This window comes from Zosterops lateralis (assembly GCF_965231275.1).
Source record: "Zosterops lateralis genome assembly, chromosome: 20".
Taxonomy (NCBI): Eukaryota; Metazoa; Chordata; class Aves; order Passeriformes; family Zosteropidae; genus Zosterops; species Zosterops lateralis.
Genome location: NC_139780.1, coordinates 8,786,161 through 8,814,074, shown reverse-complemented (window position 1 = coordinate 8,814,074; position 27,914 = coordinate 8,786,161). Strand labels below are relative to the sequence as shown.

The 27,914-nt window shown below is 56.2% G+C and overlaps 2 protein-coding genes across 7 annotated transcripts; one reads left to right on the top strand and one right to left on the bottom strand.

The window, feature by feature from the left end:
• The first annotated feature begins 868 nt into the window (after positions 1-868).
• AGPAT2 (1-acylglycerol-3-phosphate O-acyltransferase 2) lies at positions 869-9,636 on the top strand. The gene is made up of 6 exons (XM_083876176.1): positions 869-1,095; positions 4,569-4,702; positions 5,126-5,301; positions 5,470-5,565; positions 7,032-7,104; positions 7,564-9,636. The coding sequence occupies exons 1-6, from the start codon at positions 908-910 to the stop codon at positions 7,713-7,715; spliced, it is 819 nt and encodes a 272-aa protein (XP_083732302.1). The 5' UTR covers positions 869-907; the 3' UTR covers positions 7,716-9,636.
• Positions 9,637-9,756: 120 nt separating this feature from the next.
• Positions 9,757-26,605, bottom strand: EGFL7 (EGF like domain multiple 7). 6 transcript variants are annotated; one of them, XM_083876170.1, is made up of 12 exons: positions 26,426-26,605; positions 25,118-25,415; positions 21,958-22,026; positions 21,393-21,558; positions 16,962-17,103; positions 15,321-15,443; positions 15,053-15,165; positions 14,347-14,442; positions 12,958-13,122; positions 12,113-12,177; positions 11,702-11,858; positions 9,757-10,029 (listed from the first exon to the last, which is right to left on the bottom strand). In XM_083876170.1, the coding sequence occupies exons 5-12, from the start codon at positions 17,054-17,056 to the stop codon at positions 10,007-10,009; spliced, it is 837 nt and encodes a 278-aa protein (XP_083732296.1). In that variant the 5' UTR covers positions 17,057-17,103; positions 21,393-21,558; positions 21,958-22,026; positions 25,118-25,415; positions 26,426-26,605; the 3' UTR covers positions 9,757-10,006. The 6 variants fall into 6 exon arrangements, with proteins under 6 accessions (XP_083732296.1, XP_083732295.1, XP_083732299.1 ...); XM_083876169.1 differs by lacking the exon at positions 21,393-21,558; XM_083876173.1 differs by lacking the exon at positions 25,118-25,415.
• Between the last annotated feature and the right edge of the window lie 1,309 nt (positions 26,606-27,914).

Here is a 27,914-nt window from a genome sequence, read left to right as displayed (position 1 = left end):
TCTATCCTAACTCCAGTGCCAGCAGGGAAAGCTCCATCCTGCTCAGCATGTTTGTGCTGAGAAAACCAGCATCAAGCATCAGCAGAGAAGGTGGGCGAGGGTCCGTGATGTTCCCCAAACCTCACACGGTGCCCTGAGGGACACAAACTCCCTCACAGCTTAGAGGACCCCAGAGCCTTTCCACAGCACCACACAGGCAGCGAAAATTCCCCACATGGCACCATGAGGGTCACAAAAGCCCACAGAGCTCCCTGAGGGGCCCAAACCCCCACAGGGTTCCATGAAGGGACAAAATTCCCAGAGGGCTCCATGAGAGGACCAAACACCCCACAGGGCTTCACCAGGGGACAAAATGCCCCCAGGGCTCCATGAGGGTCCCAAAACTCCCACACGGTTCCAAGAGGGTCCCAAACTCCCACAGGGCTCCATGAGGGAACCAAACCCCTCCACAGGGTTCCATGAAGGAACAACATTCCCACAGGGCTCCATGAGGGTCCCAAACTCCCACAGCGCTCCACGAGGCGACCAAACCCCCAGAGGGTTCCATGAGGGTCCCACACTTCCACAGGGCTCCATGAGGGAACCAAACCCCTACAAGTGCCCCATGAGGGTCCCAAACCCCCAGAGCGCTCCACGAGGCGAGCAAACCCCCAGGGGGCTCCGTGAGGGAGCCAAACCCCCACAGTGCTCCACGAGGGGACCAACGTCCTCCCCGCCGTCCCCATCGCCGCCCAGGCCGGCCCGGCCGCCCCAGGAATCCCCGCTCCGCAGGGAACATTCCCCGACGGCCGACCCGCCCCGTGAGGGAGCGGCGGGGCGGGCCGGGCCGCCCACATAAGGCGGGCTCAGAGCGCGGGGCTATCCGGGGAGAAGGCGGCAGTGAGCGGCTGGTCCGGGTGGAGCCGTCATGGAGCTGGGCTGGCTGCTATGGGGGACGGCCGTGCTGCTGCTGCTCCACGTCCTCATGGAGCTCAGCCCCACCGTCAACTTCGCGCTGCGCATCAGCTTCTACTGCCTGCTGTGCCTGGTGTCCTCGTCGCTGGCGGCCGTCGCCTGCCTGCTGGTCAACGGCGGCCGCACCGTTAAGAACATGAGGTGAGCGAGGGGGCACCGCGGGCAGCGGGCGCTGGGGACAGCCGTGTCACCGCCCGAGGCTGGGCTGGCGGCGCTCCCTGTCACAGCGGTGGCAGCACAGCAGCTCCTGGGGTCCCCTCTAGGCTCGGGGGGGCTGTCCTGGCCCGTGGCAGAGCCCTCGGCCAGCCACGCTGAGGGATGAAGCGCCTGGAATGTGGCGGAGGTGGCTTTTTTTGGGAGAGAGCGGTGTGTTCGTGGAGAGCGGCAGAGCACTGGAGCAGGCTGCCCGTGGAGTGTGAGGAACTACCTGTCTGGAGACATTCCAAACACACCTGTGTCACTGGGTGACCCTGCCTTGGCAGATGTAGCCGATCTCTAGAAGGTCCCTTTTGATCCTGACAATGGTGTGGTTGTGTCGGGGGTGTTTCCAGCCCCAGGAGCAGAGGCTGGCAGGCTGTGTGCCCTGTGCTGCCGGGCACAGCTCTCCTGCAGCTGCTGCCGGGCCCTGTGTCCCCTGACAGGACATCTGTGGCAAGGGCCAAGGGGCTGCTGTCACCCAGCACCTCCTCTCCGTGCCAAGGTACATTCTAAGGGCAGAGCTGGCACTTCTGCTGGCGGCACAGGACAACTCATTTCCTCTTTTTGCCCTCCCGTAGGCAGCTTTTTATCCTTGCTAACCATAGTATATGGATGCAGGGGAAAGGGGAGCCTTTAGGATCAAAGGTTGGCAGCATCTCAGCAGGTGGAGCTGGACTTTGCTTTGTAGTGCAGCTTTCACCCGTAGGACTCAGGGTGGAGGGAGTGGGCACAGGGCACTGATGTGTTGCCTTGAGGGATGTGCCCTGCCCATCCCAGCTGGTGCCGTGGCCCCAGGCAGTCTGCTCTGCCATCTCCAGCCAGTCTCTCTCTCCAGCTTTGGTTGCCTTGGCTCACTCAGGAGCAGCTTTCCAACACTCAGCTGGCTCTGCAGCTGGGTGAATATATGATATCATGATGGAGATGCTATCTTTTTATTCCCCCCCAAAAAATAAGCCCTGTAAATTTTATGTAAGCTTCAAGGAGTTATTTGGGAACGAGAACTTGCATTGGATAACTCCTCATGTTGAAACCCAGGGCTGAATTTTGGCCAGAACCACCCTTTTCCTGTAACTTAAGCCTGTTGTTTCCCTGTAGTGGCATTGGCTGAAGATCCTGGTGAGGTATCCCAGCCCTTGGGAGGTCTGTGGCTGAGGTGATCCAGTGAGTTCCTTATTTCTCCAACATCCCAGGCTGCTTATTCCAGCTTGGGAAAGGGGGCTGGAGCAGAGCATGTGCTGGTGGACAGACAGTGACAATGGTGTTGTTGCCTGGCGCAGAACACCCTGTTCTTGCTGTGCTGCTGGCTCCAGTGTCAAGCTGGTGTGACTTGGAAGAGGTTACCCAGAGTGTCTGACAGAGATAGAACTGTTTATCTGTGGTAAAACATCTTGCAAGAGCTTCCAATCTGGTAAGCAGACTTCAGCAGTCCTTGAAAATCAGAGTAAACCCTAAACAAGCCTCTGTGACTGGCTATGGAGCAGAGCACGTGAATCTGGGGGCTGATGGCTTTCATACTCAGACTGTTAGGGATGCACTGAAAAGTCCCATTCCCTGTCACTTTTGTGCTCCTTGTATCTGGCAATAAGTGCACTGGTTTTACAGCTCTCTGCTCGGGTTGTTGATTCCAGCTGAGAAGCTGCTTACGGGGTCGGAGAGGACTCAGATCCATCCTTTAACCCTGTGGGTGACGTGGCCAGCCCAGGAGGGCTGCTGGTCACCCCATTCTTCTTTGCCTACTCTGAGCTCTGCCCCTTTGCCTCTTTCAGTGGCTCACGCCACATCTTGTGCAAGGAAAGTCTGTCCCCGGGCTGGCAGGAGGAAGCTGGATGGTTGCTCTTGAGTAATGTGTAACCAGCCTCTCCCAGCAGCCACTGAGCACCGTGACTTCCAGAGCGGTGACCTCTTTTTTGGTTGGCAGGCAGAAGGGAGGAGAAGTGTGATTTAGGTCACCCTGGTGGCCTGGCATCCCCCATGACCCCACTGGTTCATGTCACCCTGCCTCTTCACACCTGTAACCCCCTCTGGTCACCTGGGCTGCATCCCTGTAACCTTGGAGCGGGCTGTGGAGCTCAGGAGCTCTGCATTCCACGCACCTCCCTGTGTCCTTTCCCTGGGTGTGGCTCTTTGCAGCGAGTTGAGGTGAGGACTGATAGCAGTGTCACCTCGGGGCATTGGCCTGGCCTGAACTCCCGTGTCACAGCCAGCTCGGGTGGCCTGCACAGGGGGACACCTCGCAGAGATGTGAACCCTACTGTGAGTAGGAGCAGGCTGGGAAAGTCCTGTGGCTCAACAGTTTATGGAGACTTTTGGAGAGCAGATGCTAGGAGCTGCTGCCAAGCCAGGATGAGATGCTGCCCAGGTGCTCACCTCCCAGCTGAGTGACAAGGATGCTTCTCAGGGGCTGGTGCTGCACAGTTCCCAAGCTGGACCCTTTGGTGTGGACAAAGCTGACACTGTCCCTCAATTTCCTGCTGCAGGAAGGAAAGCTCCATCCCCTGTCTGCCAGGGGGAAGATGGCCCTGAGGCAGAATATCCAGGTGCTTGCTGGAAGGCAGGTCAGCTCTGGAGTCAGCTCTAGGGGAGAGAAGAACCAAGCTGGTGACTGTTCCTGGGAGCGTTGTTCACGTGCAGGCTCCTTTGCCACCTGTCCTGAGAAATGGCTTCTCTCTTGCCCAAAATAGCCCCTGTCTTCTGCCAGCTTCTGCCTGTGTCCTTTGGCCTAGCTGGAGAGTCCTCAAGTCCCCAGGTCAGGGGGTGGCATGGATGGTCCCTGCTCCCATGGGCTGACAAGGGCATGGAAATGTGCTGCAGTGTTGGCCTGGCTGAGTGGAGCTGCTGGAGTCTCCCAGCTGGGAAAAGCTGGGAGCTCTGTCAGACCTGTAGATCCACTGGGGAAGGGCAAAAGCTTGAGCATGTGTTTGCTTGGGGGCACCCAGCCTCTGCCAAGCCACGTGGGGAGCATCCTGTTTGCTGCCTCCATCCTTGCCTTGTGCAGAGAAGTGTTTCTCACTTTCATTCCCCTCCTTCCTTGGACACTCTGGGTTTGTTTCTCTAATTGAGCAGCATCTTCCAGCACTGCAAGGAGCAGACCTGGCAGAGCCTTCCTTGGGTGTTGGGTGTCCTGGGGAGTGGCAGCTCCTGGAGAAATGTTTGAACAACTTGTAGGGCCCTGCTGCTTGCAGGAGGGAGAGCCTGGCAGCACTGGGGCAGCCCAGAACCATGGCACTGAGCAGGGCAAATGAACAGCACTCCTGGAGCACATGGGACCATGCAGGGCTTACACCTGGGTGGACCACAGCACAAATAAGACCAGAGGTTCTCTGTCCTAGAGCTCTTCTTGTCTCCTTCCACCCCCACTGGGTATGGCAGCCCCTGCCCTCCCTGCCCTGCTGCTGACTGCTTTTTCTCTTCTGCAGAATCATCAGAGCGTTTGTCAGGCCCTTCAAGTATTTCTTTGGCGTGAGGTTTGAGGTGAAGGGACTGGAGAACTTCAAGGTGGAGGGCCCTGCCATCATTGTGTCCAACCATCAGAGCATCCTCGACATGATGGGTAAGGAGCTGGTGGGAGGGAAGAGAACATTTCTCCTGCTCACTATTGGGGGAAGTCCTGCTTGTTCCTCCTGGACAAGCAGCCCCTGGTGCAGCTTCCCCATCAGTGCTGGTTGTGGGAAGGGTCTCCTGTCACTCTGAGCAGTCCCACACCTGTGCGGCACCCCAGGCACTGCTGTGCTTGAGGTGCTGGCCCAGCACGTGTCCCAGTGGCCCTGCTGGACTCCCTGGGGCTGGGGAATGACCCTCTGGGGGCTCCTGCAGCCATCTCACCCCACTAACTCTGCTGTGTGCCAAGCCTCCTGCTCTCAGAAGCCGGGAGAGAAGCAAGGCACCAGCCTGTCCCTGGTGGCCCTGTCCTTGTCCTACCTGAGTGCAGGCAGGGCGGGTGACCGCTGGGTCTTGCCCTCTGCCATCCCATTAGGGCTGATGGAGATCCTGCCTGACAACTGTGTCCAGGTGGGCAAGAAAGAGCTGACCTACATGGGGAGCGTGGGGCTCATCATGTACCTCGGCGGCGTCATCTTCATCAACAGGAAGAGCACCAGCAGCGCCAAGATGGTGATGTCAGAGGTGGCCAAGACTATGGTGGCTGAGAACGTGAGTGTCACCGTGGAGCTGGCTGGGGTGGCATTAGTGGGGATTGTGGCACTCCTGGTGCTGGCTCACCTGGAGTCCCAGCCACCTGCAGCTCTTGGCAGAGCTGCCTGGTGTCTCCCACCACTGCAAGTGGATTTCTGGAGCAGAGCCTTGTCTCTCCACGTGCAGGTGAAGGTGTGGGTGTACCCAGAGGGCACGAGGAACTGCACTGGGGATTTGCTGCCATTCAAGAAAGGAGCATTTCACCTTGCCATCCAGGGACAGGTAATGCTGCTTTGCCCCTGACGTGGGAACCCTAAACCCTAAATGCTTTTGCAGTGGCACTGCATGCTAGTCATGCAGTGTGTGGTTTGTTTGCTCTCACATGAGCTGTGTTCCCAGGTAACACCTACTCAGGTAAACCACTGGTGTCAGAAGTGCTGCCCAGCAGCAGCCAAGAGCCTTTTCCATCCCCTCTGGGCATGAGCTGACCCTCATGCTGCAGACAGTGGAGAATTGCCCTGTCCTCTCTCCTGCCTGCCTCAGTCCTGGTCCCCTCTGGAGGGAGGAGTGTGAGGGACAGGCACACTTGATCCCTCTCTCCAGGCTTTCCTGGCAGCATGTGGGCAGTGCCTGTGCCCAGGGGTTCCTGGGGCATGGCTGCAGCCCAGAGCTCACTCCTGGCAGGGAGCCCAGTGGATTCTTTCCGGGGAAGCCCAAAGCTGTCAATTCATTCCTCAATCCCCCAGGTTGCAATAGTAGTGGTGATTCAGGATTGTTAATTCTTTGTGCTTTAGAGCAACATCTGGGCTTGCTCTGTGTGAAAATAGCTGCTGCCTCCCTGGCAGCCATATGGCACCTCTTGGTATGCCTTTTCTCTCCAAAATGGCAGCATCCATGAGCAGTTAGTGAGGGAGCAGGCAAACAGCTTCAGCCAGCCAGAGCTGTCTCAGGAGCAGGGTGTTCGCCTGGGCACAGTGCTGAGGCAGTGTGCCAGACACTGGGATGACTCGAGGCCTCAGGGGAAACTGGTTTCCCCAGGAGAGGTGTTACAGCAGGGATTTTGGGAAAGGGAAGTGGTGCCAGCTGTCTCACTGGGTTCCTTTGGCCAAGCCCAGGGTGCAGTCTGTGCTGTACCATCCCCATTCCTGCCTGGGTGATGCAGCCAAGGCAGAGCTTGGCAGCTGCTGAGAGGAAAGGATGACATGGAGCTGGTCCCCGCCTCTGCTACACCCCCCTGAGTCACCAACTGTAGATCCTGGCTCTGTTACCAGCACTGGAACAACAGCTCTGCCTGCCCTCCTGGCCCTGTGTCTGTCTGAAGCTTCCCCAGGAGAAACTGATAACAACTGTGACTCCTTTTCTTAGAAACTGAAAGCAGAGCAGCCACCCTGCCCTGGTCACGGGCCTGTCAGGACAGGCAGCCTGCAGTGTTCAATTGCAGGGCAGAAAATACCTGGGGTTTGAAGCCTCACTTGGGTCAAGGAGCCCTAAAAGCCAGTGCTGAGCTGAGGCTGGAGTGGAACTTGGCCCTAGTTCCTTGAATTCCCCTGTGCTTTGAGTTTTTGGGGAGTGGTTTTGATTCCATTTGACTGCTGATCATTCCAGCCTTTGTTTGTGGGGCTGTGTGTGCCCTGTGTGTCTGAGAGCCAGGCCGGGTCAGCTCTGCTGTGTGGGATTTGCTGCCTGTCTCTGGCCTGCCCTGAGCTGATGAAGTGCCAGTAACTCCTCTTTTTCTTCCCTTCCCCAAGGTCCCAGTGATCCCTGTGGTGTATTCCTCCTTCACCACCTTCTATAACCCAAAGACGAAGCTGTTTACATCAGGTAACAAAGAGTCACTTGGAGACTGTTGCTGTTGTCCCGTGTAGAGATCTGGCTCCCGAGGGTGTGGGAGGGAAGCAGAGCTGGGGTGAACAGGAGGAGCCCCGCTGGGAGATGTTTGGAGGGAGTTCAAAGCACTTGGCACCAGAGCCTGGGCTGGGTTAACTCAGGAAGGGCTGTAATTAAATACACTGAGGGATGTTTTTGTTAAAAATTGATTACCACCTCCTGCACTGGGCAGGCTCTGGCTGGGATGGCAGTTTGGGGCACAGGGGGATTTTTTTGGTGCCACAGCTGTTAGAGCTGGGATGTAACTCTGCCTGTGCTCCAGGGGTGGATGCCTGAAGCCCTGGGAGGAGGCTTTGAGGGCTGTGCTGGGGCTGTCCAGGGTGGGGGGAACAGGGCAGAGAGCAGAGCTCCTGTGGTGTGTGGGTTTCTCACAGGCTCTTCTCTTGTCCCCAGGCAAAATCAAGGTCGAGGTTCTGCCTCCAATAGAGACCAAAGGGCTGACGTCAGACGATGTCACCGACCTCACTGACAGATGCTTCAGCACCATGAGGGAGACCCTCTTCAGGCTGTCAGGCCGTCCAAGCCAGGCAAAGGACTCATCCTAGAGGCTTCTCCAGTGGTGTCACCCTGTGGTGGTGCCTGAAGGGACTTGTCTGTTCTTGCCAAATACTGAAGGAACTTCTCTGCAGTGATTTCTGACTCTTGGGAGCGCCACAGACTGGCACACACAGGGTGTCAAAGCCAGCACTAAGGTTCCCCTTTGAGTGGATTTCTCTTCATTTTTTCACTTTGAAATGTCTCCTTTTTCTGAATTTCTCAGGCATCAAATTTGTGCAACCAAAGGGCTCATGCAAATGACCAGAGAGGTGAGTTTCCCCCAGCTCTTGCAGCTAACACGGGGTGACAGCAAAAACCTGCCTGGAGCCTGAGCTCTGCCTCGTGTGACTGTCTCTGCACCTGTGTTCCTGCAGGCTCAGCTCGTGCTGGCCTGGCCCTGTGATGTCCCAGGTGGAAACCACCAGGCAGCAGTTTGTATCAGCACAACCTTGATGCTCAAACAGGGCTGAGAACTGGCTGAAAAATCCAGATTTTGGCTTTTCAGCAGCACTTAGGACTGAGGTGTCCTCCCTGGACAGCCCAGAGCACTCCCACTCATCAATGGGACTCACGGGCCTGTCCGCTTGAGCTGCCCTTGTGTCACAGCAGCATCACGTTGGGAAACTGCTGCCAGCTCCCTGCCATGGTGGTGGCTCAGCCTGGTCACATCGCGGTGCCTGCAATGCCCCTTATGGAGGCAAAGGGCTCTGTCGCGCTGGTTTTGTCACTTGTCATGGTCAGCACTGGCCGAAAGATGGTGCCTGTCCCGCGTCTCTGCTGATCTGTGAGGCGGAGCTGCCGCTCTCCAAGGCCTGTAAAAGTCCTGCGGGGCCACAGGGTGGGTGAGCTGCAGCTGTAACGGGGCTGGGAAGGCTTGCAAGGCTCCGGCTCCCCCCTTGGGGGACATAAACCCCTTTCCCAGTCAGATAAAAGGGGTTGTTCCCCTGTGCTTTGGGGTGATGGACCAACAGAGCTCCTGGATTCCTCACCGGGAGCTGTGGAATGTTGATGCCCTCAGAGGCTGGGTCAGGTCCAGGGCTCCTGTGGCTTTAGCTCTGCTGTTCATGGCATGGGGGACCTTGGGATAAGCCACCTGGGGCTACTCAGGTAACCAGCACACCCAGCTCCTGCAGCCTGCATTGTGGAGCTGTGTTTGTCTGGTGTTTTGGGGCTAAAGCCTCAGCTGGGAAAGGCAGGGAGCTCCATGGAAGGAGCCTTTGGTGCTGCCAGGGGCTTCACTGGAGGGGCCTTACAGTACAGACTCAGGGGATGGGAAGGGTCGAGGTGGGAGGATGGGAACCAAACCAGCACTTTGTGAGAGTGGCAGATAAAGGGCTGTCATAGAGGGTTTAACCCAGGAGGGCCCTGGGAGGGCTCCTGGGGAGGGGAACCATGTCTGACTCCTCCTGGGAGGAGGGAGCAGTGCCTCTGTGTGCAGTTGTCTGCTGTTCACTTTTAATTGGGCTGAGAATGTTATGTGCTTTACAAAAAAATCAAGGAAAGAAAAAAGAAAAGAAATTACACCTTTGGTTATTTAAATAAAGAAGCCTCTTGGTCTTGTGTGGGGGCTGAGGGAGGAGGATGTGGGGTGCTGAGCCCTCAGCACTTGCAGGGGGTGGGTTTGGTGATGGAGGGGCAGGGGGGGTCCTTGTCCCCAGCCTGTGTCCCCCAGGCAGGAGGGCTGTTTTCACCAGCCTCACTGGTGAGGCACCATCCCAAATCTGCAACTCCTGGAGAGCAGCACAGGAGCTGCAGGGATGGGCAGCCAGCTTTGCAGTACCTTTACAGCCACCAGGGCCACCTGTCCCCTCTTGTGACACCTGGCTGCAGGAACTTGTCCCCACCTTCTCCACATGACAACAAGCAGAGGGAGTGTGGAGAGGCAGCTGCCCTGCCTGGGCCAGGCCTGTGCTCCATGGGACAGACAGCACAGCCAGCCCTGTGCCTGCTGCTCCCTGGGAAATGTTATCCCAGGATAATGCTAAGGAAAAGCCAGGTGAAGCTGACCACCCCCCAGGTCACACACAGCCAGTGTGGCACAGCCAGGCACTCATGGCACGAGGTAAGGCATTTATTTGCTGCCTCTCCAGCTGGGAGAGGGCTCAGAGTCCAGTTTGGAAGGAACTGCGTGACCTTTGGTGAGGTCAACTGGAAGAGAGAAGGATGGAGATGCTGATGGGAGCCCATCCTTCTCCTGCTGCCCTGTGCCTTCCTGTAGATGGTGTGGCTTCCTTCCCAGCCTGGGGCTGGACAGGGAGATAAGAGCTGTGGATGCACTCAGCTTGCTCCAGGCACTCTGCTAGAGTTCATTCTTGCAGGAACCTGGGAAGAGATTGGAAAAAAAAAATAAATTCAGCAAGATAAATTCAGTCATTAGCCTGGCTTTGCTTTGTGTCTTTCCCAGGTGGAATGAGACTGACCTGAGCCTCTAGAAATGTCACCCATACTTGCTGCTTTCCTTTTACCAAACAACCCCAGGCTGGCTTCACCCCCACCCCCACTCAGGAGTGTCACTCTCACCTCCCTGGCCTGTCACAGTCCTTGCCTGGGCCCTATGCACAGTGTCCCCAAATCCAGTGACAGTCTGTGCTGGATCAGGGGTAGTTCAGACCCAGAGGAGCCAAAATCATTAGAGCTTAAGGAGCTCTGACCTGGTGCCTTTTGCTGATGGTTTAAAGAAGAGAAAATGGCTTTTTTGGTCATTGCACACATCCCCACTGAGCAGTTAATTGGGGAGTGCAGTTGTAGGGTAGCATTTGTTGGGAAATGCTCCACCAGGCACAGAAGAGGGATGGCTGAGTAACTCCATGGGATGCCCCGCGAGCCCCAGAGTTTGCAGGAGTATGACAGGATGGCTTTGTGTCCTACAGGAACTTGCAAGACCATGAAAAGAGACAAAAACAGGTTTTGCTTGCTGAGACAGACTTGGCAGAAATTAATTTCGGGACTTTGGAGTCATCCCTTGGAATGAATCCATGTTACCTTGTGATACTGCTCACATTCCTCTGTGCTGTCACTAATAATATGTGCAGGGCACTACTAGAAAACTCAGCCTGCTGGAACACAGAGTGGTTCTGGTAATTACCCCTCTCTGAGACGGTTTTTAAGTATCTATTTGCAGCTACTTGGTCTTCAAACAAGTTCTTTGAATTCTTTTTCTCTCTCAGCCATTACTGCAAGCACTGAACTGGGACTAGATATGCCCTGAACCAGTTTCTCCTGAGTCTTTCCAAGACTCGGCAAGCTGCTGTTGCACACCCAAGCCATGCCTAGTTTCTGGAATTACTTAATGGGAAAAGGAGCTGCAAAGAGCTGACTATCAAAATTAAAGAGTGCAGAGGGTTGTGTTCTGCTTGGAGTCAAGGTGAGCACCACAGGGAGCTGAGGGGATGCTGTCCCTGTGCGTGGTGGGGACACCAGGCAGAACCCCCACCTCCAGCCATTTCACACATGACAGTGTTCACTGGGCTCCCTTCCTCACTTTTGCTACCTCAGAGACCCTCTCTGGTGCCCTTACTGGTCTGTAAACTTCCACAAGAAATGCCTAAAACTTCCCAGCCTCATAAATCTGCCAACTTCTGCACGCTCCCTAAACTTCCCTGATTGACTTTTTGGACTGTTAATTTCCTAAGAGCTCGGGGTTCTTCCCTTAAGGACTGAGTTATCAGGAAGGGACAGCAGCTGTGAGGTGCTGCCTGCCACACACTGCCCCACTCCTCCCTCAGCTCTGCCCCACAGCCACGGCTCCATGTGCCAATCCTACAATTTCTGGCTGCTACAAGGGCAGTCAGATGGTGCAGCCATAGAAACAGCTTTGAAATGAAGCTAATGGGCTGTTTGTGTTCATCCTTTATTAATTACAGGCTGCTGAGCTTGAGGCAGATCCAGATTAACAGTGGCATATGTGTTAGTGATCTCGCTGGCCCACATCTGCTCCCCGTGGCCAGGATGGCTGGAGGGAGATCCTTCCCCACTGCGTTTTCCTGGCACTTACAGGTCTCCAGCCGCTCCTCCAGGAATGAGATCTGCTCGCTCAGGGAGTCGATCCTGTCCAGCTGCTGGAGGGAGTGGGACAGGCGGCTGATGGGGTCTGCACCGACATCCTCCGGCGGCATCAGGTTGTGGAAGGGGGCCAGCACCAGCTGGAGCTTCTGCAGGGAGAAGGGGAGCTGTGAGTGATCCCCCCCGGCCAGCAGGACCACCAGGGAGGGCTCAAGGGGCTGTGGTTGTGTTCAAAGGGCTGGAAAAGCCGCGGTGTGGGCGCTGCCGGCGGCGGGGAGCACAGCTGGGATTGCTGCCGGGATGTTAAAAATAGAGCCGGGGAGGAGGGAAACCCTGGCTGCAAACAGCCCCGGGTGGGAGCTGGCTGAGCAGGAGCAGGGCAGGGGGACGTGCTGCAACTCGCCTGCTCCAGTGCTTCCATTCTGCTCCTCAGGTCCTTCATTTCTTCCTTCATTTCACTGGAGGGACCTGAAAAAGGGACCGAGGGCATGTCAGTGAGTAAAATCCCATTGCTGGGATGAGACAGACATGGCTGCAGGGCTCTGGCCAAGCTCTGCTTTCCACCCCCAGGGTCTGCCCTGCTGGGATCATCCCCCAGAGCATCAGCTGGCATCCAGTCCAGCTGCTGAAGATGCAGGCTGCTCTGCTGCTGCAGCACCTGCAGTGAAGTGGGGAGGGTTTCAGGCAGTGGGGTGACATTAAAGGACAAGAGATCTGGTGGATCCCGGCCTTCTGTCGGCAAAAACCACCCAGCTCTCCTCTGTGCTGTGGTAGGAACAAGGGGTTGTCCCTGCTGAGGGCCCTGGGCAGGGACAGAGGCAGGTGGGGCAGGTGCTGTCCCAGATGTTTGCTGTGTGCTGCCCGTGCTGGCCACAGCGCATTATTACTCACGGTACGAGTTTGAAGTGTCACAGCGCGTACCAAAAGTAATAATGGGCCGTCACCAGCGGCGCCCGCCGCTCCTCGTGGCTCCGGACCTGCCCTGCGGGAACGAGGATGATGATGGAAAGAACAGACACATCCCAGACAGCTCCAGCTACAGCCAGGTCCTGCCACCCTATAGATGGATTTGTGCTCAGGGGAAATTGTTTGGGTGGGAGAAGCACTCGTGGGTCAGCGAGAATAAAGCTGAGGGGTTCTGGCTGTTGTCCCCTCTCCCGTCTCCTGCCACTCCTGCGATGCTGAGTGAGTCCCCTCAGCTCTCCCTGCAGGCCCCCAGCAGCTGGGGCTCAATGTGGGGTGGGTTACCTGCTTGGCTGGAGGTGTCTGTCCCAGGGGCTGGCACCAGAGGCTGGCAGCCCTTGGCATCGGCAGCGAGGCTGAAGCCGTCCCGGCAGGCGCAGTGGAAGCTCCCAGCTGTGTTGATGCAGAGCTGGCTGCACCCATGGCTCTGGCTGGCACATTCATCCACGTCTGTAACACAGGAACAGCTCAGTGAGGAGAGGGACAGGTGGCTTGGGCACAGGGGGCTGCAACGAGTGCCCCCCAAGTGAGCTGGTGTTTGATCCGGGCACAGCTCTGGGTGTCACAGCCTTGGATAAACCTGGGCTAAGATGGAGGGGGTCTGGCCTCCTCCCTTCCTCCTGTTCCCCCCACAGCACAGCCAGAAGTAAAAGCTGTGGTCAGAAATGTCCCAGCTCTGGCCAGGCGGGCGCAGGCAGAGCTCAGCTCTCATCCCGGATTTATGGCCGGGGTTTTGGTTCCAGCCAGCTGTGGCGAGGAGCTATCAGCCTTTCAAGTGTGTACAAAACCCAGTAACCTCTCCTCACACGGGGGAGTTATTAAAGCTGTTCCCACAAAGCAGAAAGAGCTGAAGCGCTTCCCACGCCCGGGCAAATCTGTTTTAGGCAGTGGGAAAATCCTTTCCCCCGGAGCTGGAGCTGTCAGCGATGGGCTCAGCCCTGCCTGGCCCAGCATGGGTCAATGCCACACACTCCTCCTCTGCCTTACAGGAGGCTGGAAAGCTGGGAAAAGCTGGGAAATGCCATGGCAGGGGTTTGCAGCACTGGTGTGCACCATGCTCCCCGATTTCCCTGTGTTGTGAGGAGCACCAGGCTGTTCCTGTGCTGGAGAGGAGCCTGGACATCACCAGGCTTCCCCTCCACCCCCGGGTATTTTGGGTTTATGGATTTTTAGTCTCTGCAGTAAAAAGGGCATTTTAGTTTACAGCAGGAGTTTACAAAGCCTGGGAGGGATGATCACAAACACACGATCTCAGGCCAGCCCCACAAGGGCTCTGTGCTGCAGAGAGGCTTTTGCTGGTGTGCTCACAGCTCTGCTCACACTGACCCAGCACGGAGCAGCAGACAGAGAAAATAGGGATGCCAGAGCTGCACAGGAGGGCTGGGAGCACTGAGGCAGCCAAAGGGAGGTCAGATCTCCCCTGGGAGCCACACTTCCCTGGAATAGGTGTGCATGTGTGTGCAGAGGGACAGACTCAGACATGGCCCAAGGTCTGATAGGAGCCACAATACTGGTCCCTGTCCCCTCTGAGGGGTTGGTGCAGGGCAAAGGACACCCAGAGCCCCATGGCAGCTGGGATGCTCCCAGGAGAAGCTGTGCCAGCAGCAGCAGGGCAGGTGTGACGCAGGGCAGGTGTTACACAGGGAGCAGGGACAGGGGGGACATGGTCAGTACCTGTCTGGCAGGCTTGCCCCGTCCAGCCGGGGGGGCAGGAGCATCTCCCAGGGAAAGTGCAGCTCCCACCGTTCTGGCACGGCTCCCAGCAGAGAGCTGTGAGAGGGAACACCAGCACAGTGTCACCCAGCAGCTCCAGGGTCACCCAGCTCCCTCCCTCCCACCCTGGGTGTGTGCACATCCCAAAACACACCAGCACCACACAGCAGGGTTGTGCTGCCCAGGGGGAACAGGGCTCAGGATGAGTGGAAGGAAGAGGAGCTGGAAAGGAGCTGAGGGGCCTGCAGGCAGCAAAGATGGGAAGGAGGAGGGAAACAGGCAGCAACAGTCCCTGGTACCACACTCTGAGCTCATCTGAGACAGATTGGCTGCTGCTGTGGTTTGCATTTGTTGCCTCCTGAAAGCTTTTCTCATCCATTCCTGCTGATTTAGATGGGAAGGACTTATTCATTTTATTCATCCTCTGGTAACTATAAAGGTAATAAGTGATCCCTAAGGGAAAAGGCCCAAGAGGCAGCAGAGAAAAGCTGAGAATTAATCAGATATTGAACTGCATTTGACTGTGATGCTGAAAATTTAATTCAGGGAGAATCCACCTGACAGGCAGAGGGCTGATAAATGAGAGATGTGGTCCTGGGGCCCTCTCCAGAGACACAAGGGGTCTGGGGATGAGCAGTGGCACAGGGGTGACCCAGCAGCTCCTTACCTCTGTTACAGCCGAGTCTGTGGCCGTTTGCTCTGCTCCAGCCAGGACAGCACGAGGCCGTGGGCTCGGGCAGCTGCCTGTACCTCTGCCTGTAGGCAACCCTGTAGATGGTCCTGCAAAGCAAGACTGGGCTCAGCTGGGTGCCCCAAACCCATGTCCTGCTCCCATAGCACCTCAGGGCGCTGCCAGGGGCTGGGATCCCCATCCCTGTGGATGGAGCAGGATCTGTGGTGCCACAGCCTCCCATGGCAGAGGTAAGAGGGCTCACCTGTAGGTGCTGCAGAGGCGGTGGCCCTGGCAGGTGGTGAGGTAGGGCTGGTACACGGGCTGCACGTGGGACTCGGCGTGGGCGCTCAGGCGGCTCAGCGGCCCTGCGGCGCAAACCCTGCGGCTGAGCACAACACGGGTCAGTCCCACAGCCAGGACACGGCCCCAGCTCCCCTCCCTGCACAGGGATAGTGGACAGCAGTGCCTGGTGGCCCCCCAGTGACCTGGGAAGCCACTTCAAGCTGTTTCGGGTCAGTGACACAACTCTGAGCACTGTGAGCGGCGCGGGCGCTTCCTCCCTCGTCCCGGGGGAGCAGTTGGGACCCAGATTTAGGGATGATTTACTCATCACATTCATTATTTCCCTTCCCCTAAAATCACTCCCTTTCTGGGCGGTTTTTTTCCTTTCTGAGATTTTGCATTCCTGAAACGGATGCTCCTGTGGTCACCGAGAAATTAATGATTTCACAGGAAGGGTCAGGCTCACCGCAAAGAAAATAGAGGTTGGATAAAAGGCACTCCCCAGCCTTCCTAAGATAAGTGTTATCCAGTCAAAAACTTTCCCAAGGTTAACAGCCAAAGTGGTCTTGGTTAAACATCTTTTTTTTTTTTCAACAATTTCCAGCCCAAGCAGGTCAGTCCCACTGAGAAACCCATCTAACTTGCCTCAGCCTCCCAGCTCAATTAGAAACTAAAATAAAAAGCCTGGGAATTAGCATGGACATCAGATGGCTTCCATTAACTCCAGAAAACTCCTCTCAGCCTCATGATTAATGTTATAGAAGAAGCAATTTTTAAATGGCAATTGTTTGTAAAGCTTAGAATAAAGTTTTAGCTGCAGCCTGTGCGTGTGAGCGAGGAATTCAGCTGTGGTTTCAGTCCTGGACAGAATGTGAAAGGTTTTGATGCTGGAGGAGCATTTCAGTGTAAAAACAAACTTTGTAGAAAATGTGAGCTGTGTCTGGGGGAGGGTTTGGAGCTCCAGCTCCTCTCGGCTGGGGAAGAAACTGGGGCCCTGAGCTCTGGGCTTGCTCAGACCCAGCAGGAGCTGAGCTGTGCCTGCCCAGGCTGTGCTGGGATCCAGGGAGTTCTCCCAGACCCATCTCCCAGAAAAAAGGGAAGGGGAACTGCTGGAGCTTCCAGGACCATGGGCCCCAGCAGCATTCTGGGGAGCACAAAGCACAGCCTGGGGCTTTCCACACCTCTGTCCCTGGGTGTCCATCAGAGCTGGGAGCTGCATCCTCCTCTGATGGAGCTGCATCCTCCAATGACAGCTTGTTCACAAGGTTTGATGTGTGTGCTAGCAGGATTTCACACATATTTTCATGAAGGATGTGCTTGAAAGAGACAGTAATAATTCCTGAACAGCTCAGGGCCTGATGAGCTTTTGACTCTCCTGGACAAACAGCCCAGAGCATCTTTGTGTCCCTGCATGGAGTTAAATAGAGCTGGGATACTTCCTCTGAGAAGTGTTTTAGCTTCAGTGACAAAGCAAACAACCAGCAATGAGCTGCTGAGCCTTTTTTCCACCTCCTCACCAGCCCAGAGAGCCACACAGGGTTGTTCCCCCCACAGAGAGGATGTGCCTCACCCTGATGGGTGGAGAACACACCTGAGAGGTGCAGACAAATCAGGGCCTTACCCTGCCTGGGCAAAGCCCTCGGCGCTGCTGGTGCTGAGGATGAGGAGCAGTCCCCAGAGGAGGCAGCCGAGGCTCCGCATGTCCTGCTCTTCCATGGGATGTGCTGGCTCCTACTGCATGGCTCGTCCTTCAGAGGGGATCCCTGCAAGAAGGAGAGCAGTACTGTGAGTGTGAGGAAATTCCAGGGAAAAGTTCTTCACTTGGAAGAGAGATTGGGCACTGGAATTGTCTGCCCAGGGAGGCAGTGGAGTCACCATCCCTGGATGTGTTTTAAAAAAGATGTGGCACTCAGTGCCATGGTATAGTTGATGAGGAAGTGTTGGGTCACAGGTTGGACTTGATGACCTCAAAGGTCTTTTCCAACCTAGCTCATTCTGTGATTCTGTCATTCTGTGAGGTGGTGACATCTGACAGAGCTGTGGGGACAAACCCCCAGCACAAACCCACCTTGCCCCGCTCCTCTCATCAATATTAATTCAGGAATTATTCCTGATTTACCCCTGGAAATGCTCTCAGGGCACCGGGGACTGTGCAGTTGTGTGTTGAGGGGCAGGGAAGGGACGTGTTCTGCCTGAAACTCGCTGCCAGTTCCAGGCAGTGAGGGCAAAACAATGGCCCATCATTTCTTAATGCATACAGCATTGTAAAGCTGTGTTTTCCCACCACATAAAACACTGAAATCTGATCTTCTTCTCTTTAAAACACGAATTTGTGACAGAGGAAAGTGCTGTAAGGGCCATATGTACCATCTGCAGAGGCACAAACTGAGAGGTTTTGATTTTCAAGCAGAGGAAAAATATGAAACAAGGCTGAAGAGGGTCAGTAACAATATCCAGTTTAAACAATATCTCATTTAAACAAACCACTTGGCCTCCGGATGGCAGCAGCTGAAGGGGAAACAAATGAAACCCACCTTAAATATGCACCAATTAAGGAAAGAATCAGACCTTCTGATTAAACTTTCTGAAAGGGGAGCCTACACAACAAAAAACCTCCCTCTGAGACTGCAGATATGGTGAGCTGCAAATCAAATTTCTAAAATCCCCACGTGCTGTGGGGTGGGATCGGACTGGAAAATTGCAGTTGGATCCCCAAACCCCATTGGGAAATCCCAGCTCTGAGACAGGGTGTTACAAATAACCATGGCAAATCTGCAGACCCTGCAGGTCTCCAGGACAGCCAGGATCATCCTTTCCTTGGTGCAGAAGAAGAATCTGAGGCAGGGAGAAATGGAGATTCACATCTGGAGAGAAACCAGCCTGGTGCCTTGCTGCCCCTTAATATCAAATGTCAAATATCAAATATCCCAGCAGATTTCCATGCAAGCCCAGCCCTGAGGGTGGAAGGAGGATTTTGGTGCTTTAAAGCCTGTAATCCTCCATTCTCCTTCAAACACAGCAATTAGTTTAATTTCCTAATGATGAATTTATGGTACTTCCACCATCAGGAAAGCAAATCTTGCTGGTCTTGCAGGAAAGATTTTTAAAAATAGTGAAGAAGCTTTCCCCCTCCCCAGTCCTGCTGGAGACATTCCAAGGACACTGGTGTGCAGACACACAGCAGCTCCCCTCTGCTCCATCAGCCAGCCTTTCCCAGGGCTATACTGGGACACAAAACTTCCCTACAGCCCCAGATCCTCAAGTCTGGAAGTCAAATTCTGCCAACCATCTCCATCCTCCCCCAGGATTCCCGTGGCTGCCATGGGAGCTTTCCTTGTGGGGACAGCAAGAAACACAGAGCCTAAAATACAGAGAGTTTGTTTTTTCACTTTGAGCTGGAGCAGCTCTGCCCTACCTCAGAGGATCCCTCTGGGTCATAAAATTCTGGTTGTTTCCTACCAGAAAAAGCTGTAAAAGCAGAAAAAATTATAGTCTAGACTCATCTTTTTTATGGGTTTATGAAAATCAATCTCTTTAAATCTGCTGAAGATCCTCACACCTGTTGCCACCATGCTTTTTTAAAGCACAGAAACTTAAGGAAAAAAATGTGTTTAAGAAAAAATAAATTATATTTTTGTCTCTGCCTTTCAAGCCTCTCAAATGACGAGGCAAAGCCTGGTGGTCTGACAAGTGGAATTATGTTTAGGGGTCAGCAAACCCTCCTTGGCTGAGCACATGCTCCTGTGAGTCTGCCCTGTCCCACCAGCCAGAACCATGCCCCAAATTCTCTTAAATTCCCAAAATCCTGCTCTTGCCTCACCTGCCACTGAGGGGACACACAGCCCGCGGTGTGGGTGAGCAGCACTTTCTCCAGCTGTGCCCACGGACCCAAGACTGAACCCCCAGCAGGAGGAATCGTGCTCTGGCTGCGGAGGATGAGAGAACCCAGCCCCTGGCGAGGAGGTGATGCCGCTCCCGGGACGGCCACGGCTGCACTTTTCCAGACAGCCTGGCCTGCTTCTGCAGGTGAAACCGCGGCTCCAAACCTCCCTGTGCCCCCAGAGCCAAATCCTCCCGGGGCGGGTCAGCGCCGGCCGCAGGGGATGGATTCTCCCTCCCAGACTCCTCCAGCTGCTCCCTGCACAGGCTGGGACACGGTACCGCGGGATGGAGCGGACACGGGCACGGTGACACCGCGGGCGGGGGGCTCTGGGTGTCCCCGGGGGGCTGTAGGGACCCGGGGGGGGGGGGGGGGGGGGGCTGTAGGGACACGGATGTCCCAGGGCTCGGCAGGGACACGGGTGTCCCCGGGGGGCTGTGGGTTTCCCCAGGGAGCTGTCGGGACAAGGATGTCCCCGAGGGGCTGTAGGGACACCCAGGGCTCGCCAGGGACACGGATGTCCCGGGGCTCGGCAGGGACACGGGTGTCCCCGGAGGGCTATAAGGGACACGGATGTCCCGGGGCTCAGCAAGGACACGGATATCCCGAGGGAGCTCGGCAAGGACATGGATGTCCCCGGGGGGCTGTAGGGACACCCGGGGCTCGGCAGGGACACGAATGTCCCCGGGGGGCTGTAGGGAGACCCGGGGCTCGGCAGGGACGCGGGTGTCCCAGGGATGCTCCCCGCGGCCGCAGCAGCCCCAGCCCCGCTCCCCGGCGCTGTCCCCTCCCCGCCGGCCCGGGCTCCCCCCGGCGCCCCCCGCGCTGCGGTCCCGAGCCCGGTGCTCCGGCAGCCCCGTCCCGCCCGCCGGGGATGCGGCCGGGCCCCCCCGGGCCGTGCGGAGCCCCCCGGGCCGTGCGGAGCCCCCCGGGCTGTGCGGAGCCCCCCGGGCCGTGCGGAGCCCCCCGTGCCGTGCAGAGCCCCCCGGCCGTGCGGAGCCCCCCGGGCCGTGCTGAGCCCCCCGGCCGTGCGGAGCCCCGGGCGGTGCCCGCCGGGACTCACCGCTGCTGGAGCCGCGGAGTCGCCGCCTCGCCGCGGCCCCCCGCGCATTTCCTCCCCCGGCCCGAGCCGGTCCCTCCGCCCCGGCCCAATGAGCTCCCGGCGGGGAGGAAAGCGGAGCCTCCCGGCCGGGGGGAAGCGCCGGGGCCCGGGGATCTCCGCCTGCCCCCGCCCCGCCGGCCCCGCCGGCCGCCACCTGCCCCCGGCTCGGGGACAGAGCGGGGACACCGGGGCTGCGGGGGAGTCTGCGGGGACAGGGCAGGACCCCCGGGTGAGGGGACAGGGCAGGACCCCCGGGTGAGGGGACACGCCGCTGTGCCGTCCCGAATGTCGCTGCCGCCCTGCCCCAGCTGGGGACGGGACTGCGGGGCACCCCCGGCCTGGGCGGATCCGGAGCTTTACCCGCTGAGCCCAAGGCAGGATGAGCCCCCAGCCCCACAGCCCGGCCCCGCACTGCGAGGGGACCCCCCAACACCCCCTCGCCCAGGGGAGTTCAGACTCCCCGGGGGAATGGTCCATCACCTGTGCAAATTTAATTCCCTTTACTCAGAATTTCTGTCCTGCTCCACACCCCCCACCATGAGCACAGAGGATTTAGGAGGAGACATCGCCTCTCCCCGGGGTAGAGACCTGCTCCAGACCCTCCGTTAATCCCCCTGAGCTCATTCCAAAGCCCTGCAGGAGCCGGTGATGAACCAGCAAACCAGAAAGGATGCTCAGAGAATTCCTTGGAAGCCTCCCCTGCTGCAGAGGGACTCTCCAGGGTGACACCCAGGGCTCAGCCCAACACCTGCCCCGGGACAGCTCGGCCAGCCCCAGCCCAGCTGCCTACACACTTCTCCTCTAAAATGCCCGGTTATTTATCAAAGCGCCTCGGTTCGTGCCAAATTGCCACTTGTTTTGTCTACATTTTTTGTCTGGAAAATTAGAGCACAGAGGGTTATTGTTCCTCAAATGACTTAGGCGCCTGCCCATGCACAGAACCATTCTTAAAGATAGCAGGGATCTGATGTGCAAATGAATGGCAGGATGCAGCCCCCCTGGGAATATTTGTTCCCATTAAGCCCTGTAAATTTTTTGAAAGCATGTAAGCATTTAAAGGAAATATTTACCAGTTCAACAATAATGGCTCCAAGAGAACAACTGAGATCACTGGCCCATCCCCTCCATTTCCTCAGGGATATGCTGGGGCTGCTGGTGGAACTGGTGCTGCAGCCTCTGGGGAAGCTGATGGTGCTTGGGGCTCTCAGTGTCAAAGGAGCTTTGGTGGGATCCTCCCTGAGAAGGGAACAGAGGCGAATCCTCTCTGGAAGTGCTGGTGGAGATGAAGATCCCTCCCAGCAGCAGGGAAAAGTTTCCTGGGGCTGGTGGAAGAGCAGCTCCGTGTTGCACAGCATCTCACACGGGTTTGTTCACCCTCTGGACCCATCCTACCTCTGGGGAATGATTTCAGCTCCCTTAATTTCATCAGCACAGGCAACTTCTCCCAAGAGCCTTGGGAGCACAGTAATTATCTTGTTATGCAGAGAGCATTATTGGGTTTTTTCTGGTGTACGGGGGAGATGAACAGAGCCTGAATTATTGTCTAATAATTACAAAATACGTGTGGAAGCCGCAGCTTCTCTGTGTGACCACGCTGAAAGCACAGGATCTCATTTTGCAGCTGAGACAACTCACCCCATCCACGGTGCTCCATCAGGTGTCCTGGGCAGGGATCCTTTCCTTAAGGAGCATCTTGGTTTCTTCCTGTGAGGACAGACAAAGGCCAGTGTTACCTTTCCTTTGTCAGGCAGACAGAGAGCACTGACCCAGCCCTTGCCCAGTGTTCCCCTGGACACTCCCAAAGACCCTGCAGAGCGCAGTGGAGGATGAGAGCAGGGTGGTGGCCACAGAGCCCCTGTGGCACTGAGCTCATACCACGGGTGTGACAGGCACAGACACTGCACAGACACTGTCACACCCATGGCAGGGCATGAGGAAACCCATCCCCATCCCACACTGGGTGTTTATGGAGCATCCTACGGCTCTGATCCTCCCTCACCTTGCTGTGATCCCAGCGGGGATCCAGGCAGAGCCACGGTGCCTTTGCACCTTTCAGGGCTGAGCAAGGCAGGGGATGAGCAGGGGCTGAGCAGAGCAGATTTACTGAGCAGGATCCATCCCCTCCAGCAGCTTTGCCAGTGCTCAAGGCTGGGATTTTCCAAGAACCCAAGACAACAGGAGTGCACCTGGCACAGTCTCCCAGGTGTATCCAAGCTCAGCTTCCTGATTTGTGATCCCATCTGCCATTCCCCAACACTATTTTACCATTACACTCTATTTTACCATCACACTGTATTTTACCATTTACCCTCATTCAAGGACGAACATCCCTCACCGCCCAGGAAACCTTTGCATGAATCCCTGGGATTCCAAGTGCAAATCTGATGGTGAGGAAGGGGATAGACTCATCTTTCAGCTCCTCACAGGACACCACCACACAGCACAGGACCGAGCACCTCCCAGGCTCTCCACTGGAGCCTTTCAGCAGCAACTCCCTAAGAGTGCACTGAGCATCTTAAAATTCTGCCAGTATTTTAATTGCAGAAAGTTTCCTTTCCAGTTCCATTTATTGGGTCATATCTTTGCTCCAGCAAATGCCTGTGTCAGCTGCTAAAGAACTGCATACAGCCCATTAAAAGAGCATTTAATCCTCTGCTCTCAGGGAGGGTTCTGTGTCTCCTGTGCTAATATTCATTATGCTGGGAGGGAAATCCCCCAGGACAAGGCCTGGCAAAGTTCCCTTGGAAGCAGAGGAGTTATGCCAGTTCAGAGTGGGGGAAGATCAGATCTGCTGGCACTGTTAATGTCAGTGTGACGAGCTCCTGACAAAGGCAGCAGGGGGTTTTGGCTCCTGCCTGAATTCAAAGTCCTCCCTTGCCCGATGTTTTACATTTTTCCCCCACAGCTTTCTCCCTTGTACACCAGAAATGTACTCCCACGACATCCAATATTAATGCTTGTCTCCAGGCCAGGGAAGAAATGTTTCTGCCCAACCTCCCTCTTAGATTCGACAACGTCAAAACCTCCTTGTGTCCCACTGGTTTCTCCACCAGCGTGAGCTGGGAGGGACAGTGAGTGCTGGTCCTGAGCAGATCTCAGGCTGAGCACCAGGCTGGCTCTGCAGGTGAGATTTTCACCCACCTCCCAGATTCCTAGAGTCTGCCAAACCCACTGCACCTGCCTGGGCATCCAAAAATCCTCCTGAGAGCATCCGTGGTGGATGGAGGGCTGGAGCTGAGGGCTGGAAGCTGTTTGGTGGGAGAGCTTGGAGGGTGGGAGGTATCAGGAGCATGGAAAAGGAAGGATTAACAGTGGAGAATTAATAGATCAGCATTAAAGCCCCACATCAGGAACCTGCTCTTTAGAGAGGAGCACTGCCAGCCCCTCAGAGAGAACGGGACGTGCCCAGGCACACGAGCTCTCCCCAGACTGGAGTGACAGATGGACGGGGACACAGGCGGGAGAGTGACACACATACAGATGCAAAATGTGCAGCCCCCACAAGCCGTGGCTGACCCCATACCTGCAGTGCACAATGGGCTCTCACTGCTCTCCATGGGGGTCTGGCACAGAACTGGAAGCAAAAGGATATTTTTGGTGCTTCTCAACCAAAAACAAAAAAAAAGGGAGGAATGGCTTTTGCTGTTCTAGGACAAATTCTTCTGCTCAGGCTTTTCATGAGGCTGTTTGTAAACTTTACACTTCTTCAGTTTAAGCTTTGGAGCAGCCCCTGCTCTGCAGAGCTCCGTGAGGAAAATGACCTCCCACTATTCTCTCCTGGCCCATATTGTTCTCAGCTGCGTCAGCTGCACACCAGCTATCTCAGTGGAAATCTAGAGGAGTCCACTGATGGCAGTGGGATAAAACCAGGTCAAACCAAGAAAAGGACTTGACCCACAACTCTTGCTCTGTTGTCACCAGTGGCTCAGGATTCTGCATATTAAAACTGAGAACTGAGCCCCACAAAGTGATTTTTTTTTTTTTTTTTTTTTTTTTTTTTTTTTTTTTTTTTTTTTTTTTTTGGCCTGAGTAAGGACTTCAAAAGTATTAATTGTCTCAGGACCAGTGTGTTATAAGTTAAGGTGCCCATGGGGACAACCAACAGCTGAGCTGGAGCTGTGCAAACACAAATGCAGGAACAGGGCACCATCCCATAGCCAGCTTTATTTTCCCTCACACGCACACTTGAATTTTTATTTACATTAAGAGGAGCCAGCAATGGCTGCAGTGTAAAAAACTGGGAAATGATTCATCCTACCCAAGAATAAACTGAATTTTTGCTGCTTTCTGTAAAATTTCCCGGCAAAACCCGGCAGTGATCCCCCTTTCCCAGTGAATGAGCACATGGGAAGTGTGGTAGGGTAACTGGGAGCTGCAGGATGGCTCAGCCCCTTCACCATCCCAGGGAACGGCTCAGCACAGAGCCTTTCACACAAGAAAGTTTTGCTCTGGTTATCTTTCTCTTCCAGGGGAAAGTCTCCAGCTGCAGGAAGCCGCCCTGGGCTGTGGGCAGGATGGGGATCCCGGTGCTCACTTTGGGAGAGAGGAAAGAACAGCTCTGATCCTCCCTTCTCTTTGCAGAGACACTTTTATTTCCCTGGCTGCTCTGGGACCTCTCCCCTGGTGTTTCTCCCAGCCCTCCCGCTGCTGTTGGGACTGTGGGGCGGGCTCGTTTACCCCAATTTGTTGCAGTTTGTAAATCTGCCTGCCCCCGGGGCCAGCCCCATCTGCAGCAGCAGAGCCTGGGAAAAGGCTCAAATGAGCCTCCGGACCAGATTCGATTTCTCGTCCTTACCTCCAGGGAAACTGGGGAGAGCTGGTAGTGGGACGGCAGAGAGGGAGAGTAGCTCCATCGGCAGATCCCAGGGAAGAGCAGGGAGAATCTGCCGCGGCAGGTCCGTGTTTTCCACTGCTGCCCAGAGGTGAGGTGGATCTCTGAGGATGCTCCAGCTCCAACAGCCTTCCACAGCCTCCCAAGCACTGCCAGACCTTCCCAATCCAGCTCGAAATTAACTTAATCACTGACAAGGCCTTGTTATTTCTTTCTGTGTTTGATTCTCTGCTCAGAGAGTTGGTTCCATGAATGTTGGACCCTGGGAAAAAATATGCTGGGTTATTTCTACCAAGAGCCCTTCACTGGTGTGGTTCTGCTCCATATTCCTGCACAGCCAGACAGGGCCTGGGTACCCCAGCTGTTCCTTTATCCCAAAACACCCCGGGTGCCTCACTGAAAGCCTCCTGCCTGCTCTGTGCAGCGTCACAGATGAGGAGAGCAGGACCCGCAGGTGGCTGCAGACAGCATGAAAACCACTCCAAGTTATAAATATGGGAGGCTTTGCTGAGCTTGTGCACACCCAGCATGACCTAGGCTGGGCTGTCAGTCTTGGTGGGAGAGCCAGGACAGCCCCTGCCCCACATCCCACCCGGGTCTGGGGCGGAATGCAGCAGCACACAGAGGAGAGCAGAGGGCAGGGAGCAGGGCAGGGAGGATGGACAGCGTGAGGATGTGTCAGAGGTATCCAGAGAGCCGGCACAGGGAAAAGGGAGGGAGACACAGAAAGAAAAGAGATTAGCCAAGAATTTCCAGCTATCTCCCAGGAATTTGTGCAAGTGTTTTGCAGCCTCTACACGCACAGGAGGTAAAATCCACCCACTGGCTTCTCCTCCCCGTGAAAACAGCCTGGCTGCCGGTGGGGTGACTTAAAAATAACAGTGCTGGAGGCTGGGCTCTGCTCAGAGCAACACCGTGCTCGGCACGTGGCTGAGAGAGGATCCAGCCTCGCCGGGAGCAGGTGGAGCTGCCTCACACCCCTCTGGAAAGCATCCCTGAGTGTTCCAAGGGATGCCTCACACCCCTCTGGAAAGCATCCCTGTGTGCTTCAAGGGATGCTTCACACCCCTGTGTGCTCCAAGGGATGCCTCACACACCTGCTCACTCCATGCTGGGCGTTCAAACCATCCCCAAGGCATCACCAGCAGGGTCCAAACCCACTCAGAGCTCACAAGGATGTGCTCACGCTGCCCACAGTGCCAGCTCCTCATCCCATCCCATCCCACCACATCCCACCCCACCCCACCCATCCCCGCTGTGGCTCTCTGGTACCTTGGGTGCCCTGCTGTCCCCCACCGTGCGGGAGCAGCCCTGCCGTGCTCTCCAGTGGCTCCCGGTGGCCATCCCTGCCCCGGGTCCAGCGGCCCCGGGCACCGTGGCAGTGTCCCCGGTGTTGTCCCCGGTGTTGTCCCCGGTGTCCCCGGCATAGCCGCCCGCCGGCCGCGCACAGGCAGGAGGTGGCTGCCGAGGTGGAAGGGCGGCTTTTTATGCTTTTCTTCCTGTATAAATCAGGCCGGGGATGGACAATCCCAGACAGGACTTCCTGTGTGTGTTGCGAGCTGATAACGGGGCTCGGGCTCGGAGAACAAACACGGCCGCCCCGAGGGGGAGAAGGGGCCGCGGGGCGGGACCCCCAGGCCGAGCCCACCGGGGACGGGCACGGGGGGCTGACACCGAGGGGAGGCAGCCAGGAGTCCCTGGGGACATGGGGACACGGGGAGGGGACAGGGCTGCTGGCCCAGGCTCCCTCCTGAGCCTCACACCGGGCCTGGGATGGGTGGGACACATCCCACATCCCTGGGGCTGGTTTGGGCAGCTCCCACTGCAGCCACCTGTCCCCCATGGGGACACTGGGGACACCCACAGCGCCAGGGACCTGGGCCAGCTGTGCCAGGGCTGGTGGCCACCTCCTCAACAGGGGCCAGGGTGATGTTGGCCTCCAGTGCAGCACCTTCTGGGGAACCCCCTGAAATTCGGGATCTGTGCTCAGGTTATTGTAACCCCCTGAAATTCAGGATACAAGGCTGTGTTCAGTTTATTTTGACTCCCCAAAATTCAGAATACAAGGCTGTGCTCAGGTTATTGTGACTCCCCGAAATTTGGGATACAAGGCTGTGTTCAGGTTATTGTGACTCCCCAAAATTCAGGATACAAGGCTGTGCTCAGGTTGTTGTCAACCCCTGAAATTTGGGATCTGTGCTCAGGTTATTGTAACCCCCCAAAATTCGGGATACAAGGCTGTGCTCAGGTTATTGTCACCCCCTGAAATTCGGGATACAGGGCTGTGTTCAGGTTATTGTCACCCTGTCCCACTGCGCCTGTGATGGGAAAGAGAGAGGTGCATGGTTTGGGCCACCAAACCTGCAGGACATCACTTGACAAAAGTGATCCCTTCAGGGCCAGGCAGCAGAGAAACATGGCAGCCACTGCCCTGATGCCCTAATTTTCAAGCCCATTCAGGTGCAAAACTGATTGTATTTCAAATTTAATCTCTGTGTATGACCTCAGTTGAAAGGAGGAACAACAGAGTTTTTAATGGGATTTTGATCCAGGCTGAAAGCAATCTTTTGGAGCACGAGGGCTGTGGGCTGTGGCAATTATTTCTCAACTCTCCAGACCCCCACATCAGCCTGTGGGTTCTGCTCCTGTCCCAGCAGAGTGCCTGGCACGGATTTAGGGCCACCTGGGGCTCCCCTGTGTCCCCAGGACAGCTCCTGCGCAGGCTCAGGGGGAGCAGGGAATCACTCCCACCCTGATTCAG

Bases quoted from the DNA above. Each gene is read 5' to 3' on its own strand.
- AGPAT2 (XM_083876176.1), top strand. From the start codon at position 908: ATGGAGCTGGGCTGGCTGCTATGGGGGACGGCCGTGCTGCTGCTGCTC. The intron at 1,096-4,568 runs GTGAGCGAGGGG...TCTCTTCTGCAG, and splicing joins CGCACCGTTAAGAACATGAG to AATCATCAGAGCGTTTGTCA. The intron at 4,703-5,125 runs GTAAGGAGCTGG...CCATCCCATTAG, and splicing joins GAGCATCCTCGACATGATGG to GGCTGATGGAGATCCTGCCT.
- EGFL7 (XM_083876170.1), bottom strand. From the start codon at position 17,056: ATGGAAGAGCAGGACATGCGGAGCCTCGGCTGCCTCCTCTGGGGACTG. The intron at 15,444-16,961 runs GTAAGGCCCTGA...TGTTGTGCTCAG, and splicing joins GAGGGCTTTGCCCAGGCAGG to CCGCAGGGTTTGCGCCGCAG. The intron at 11,859-12,112 runs GCGAGTTGCAGC...TTCTCCCTGCAG, and splicing joins GAATGGAAGCACTGGAGCAG to AAGCTCCAGCTGGTGCTGGC.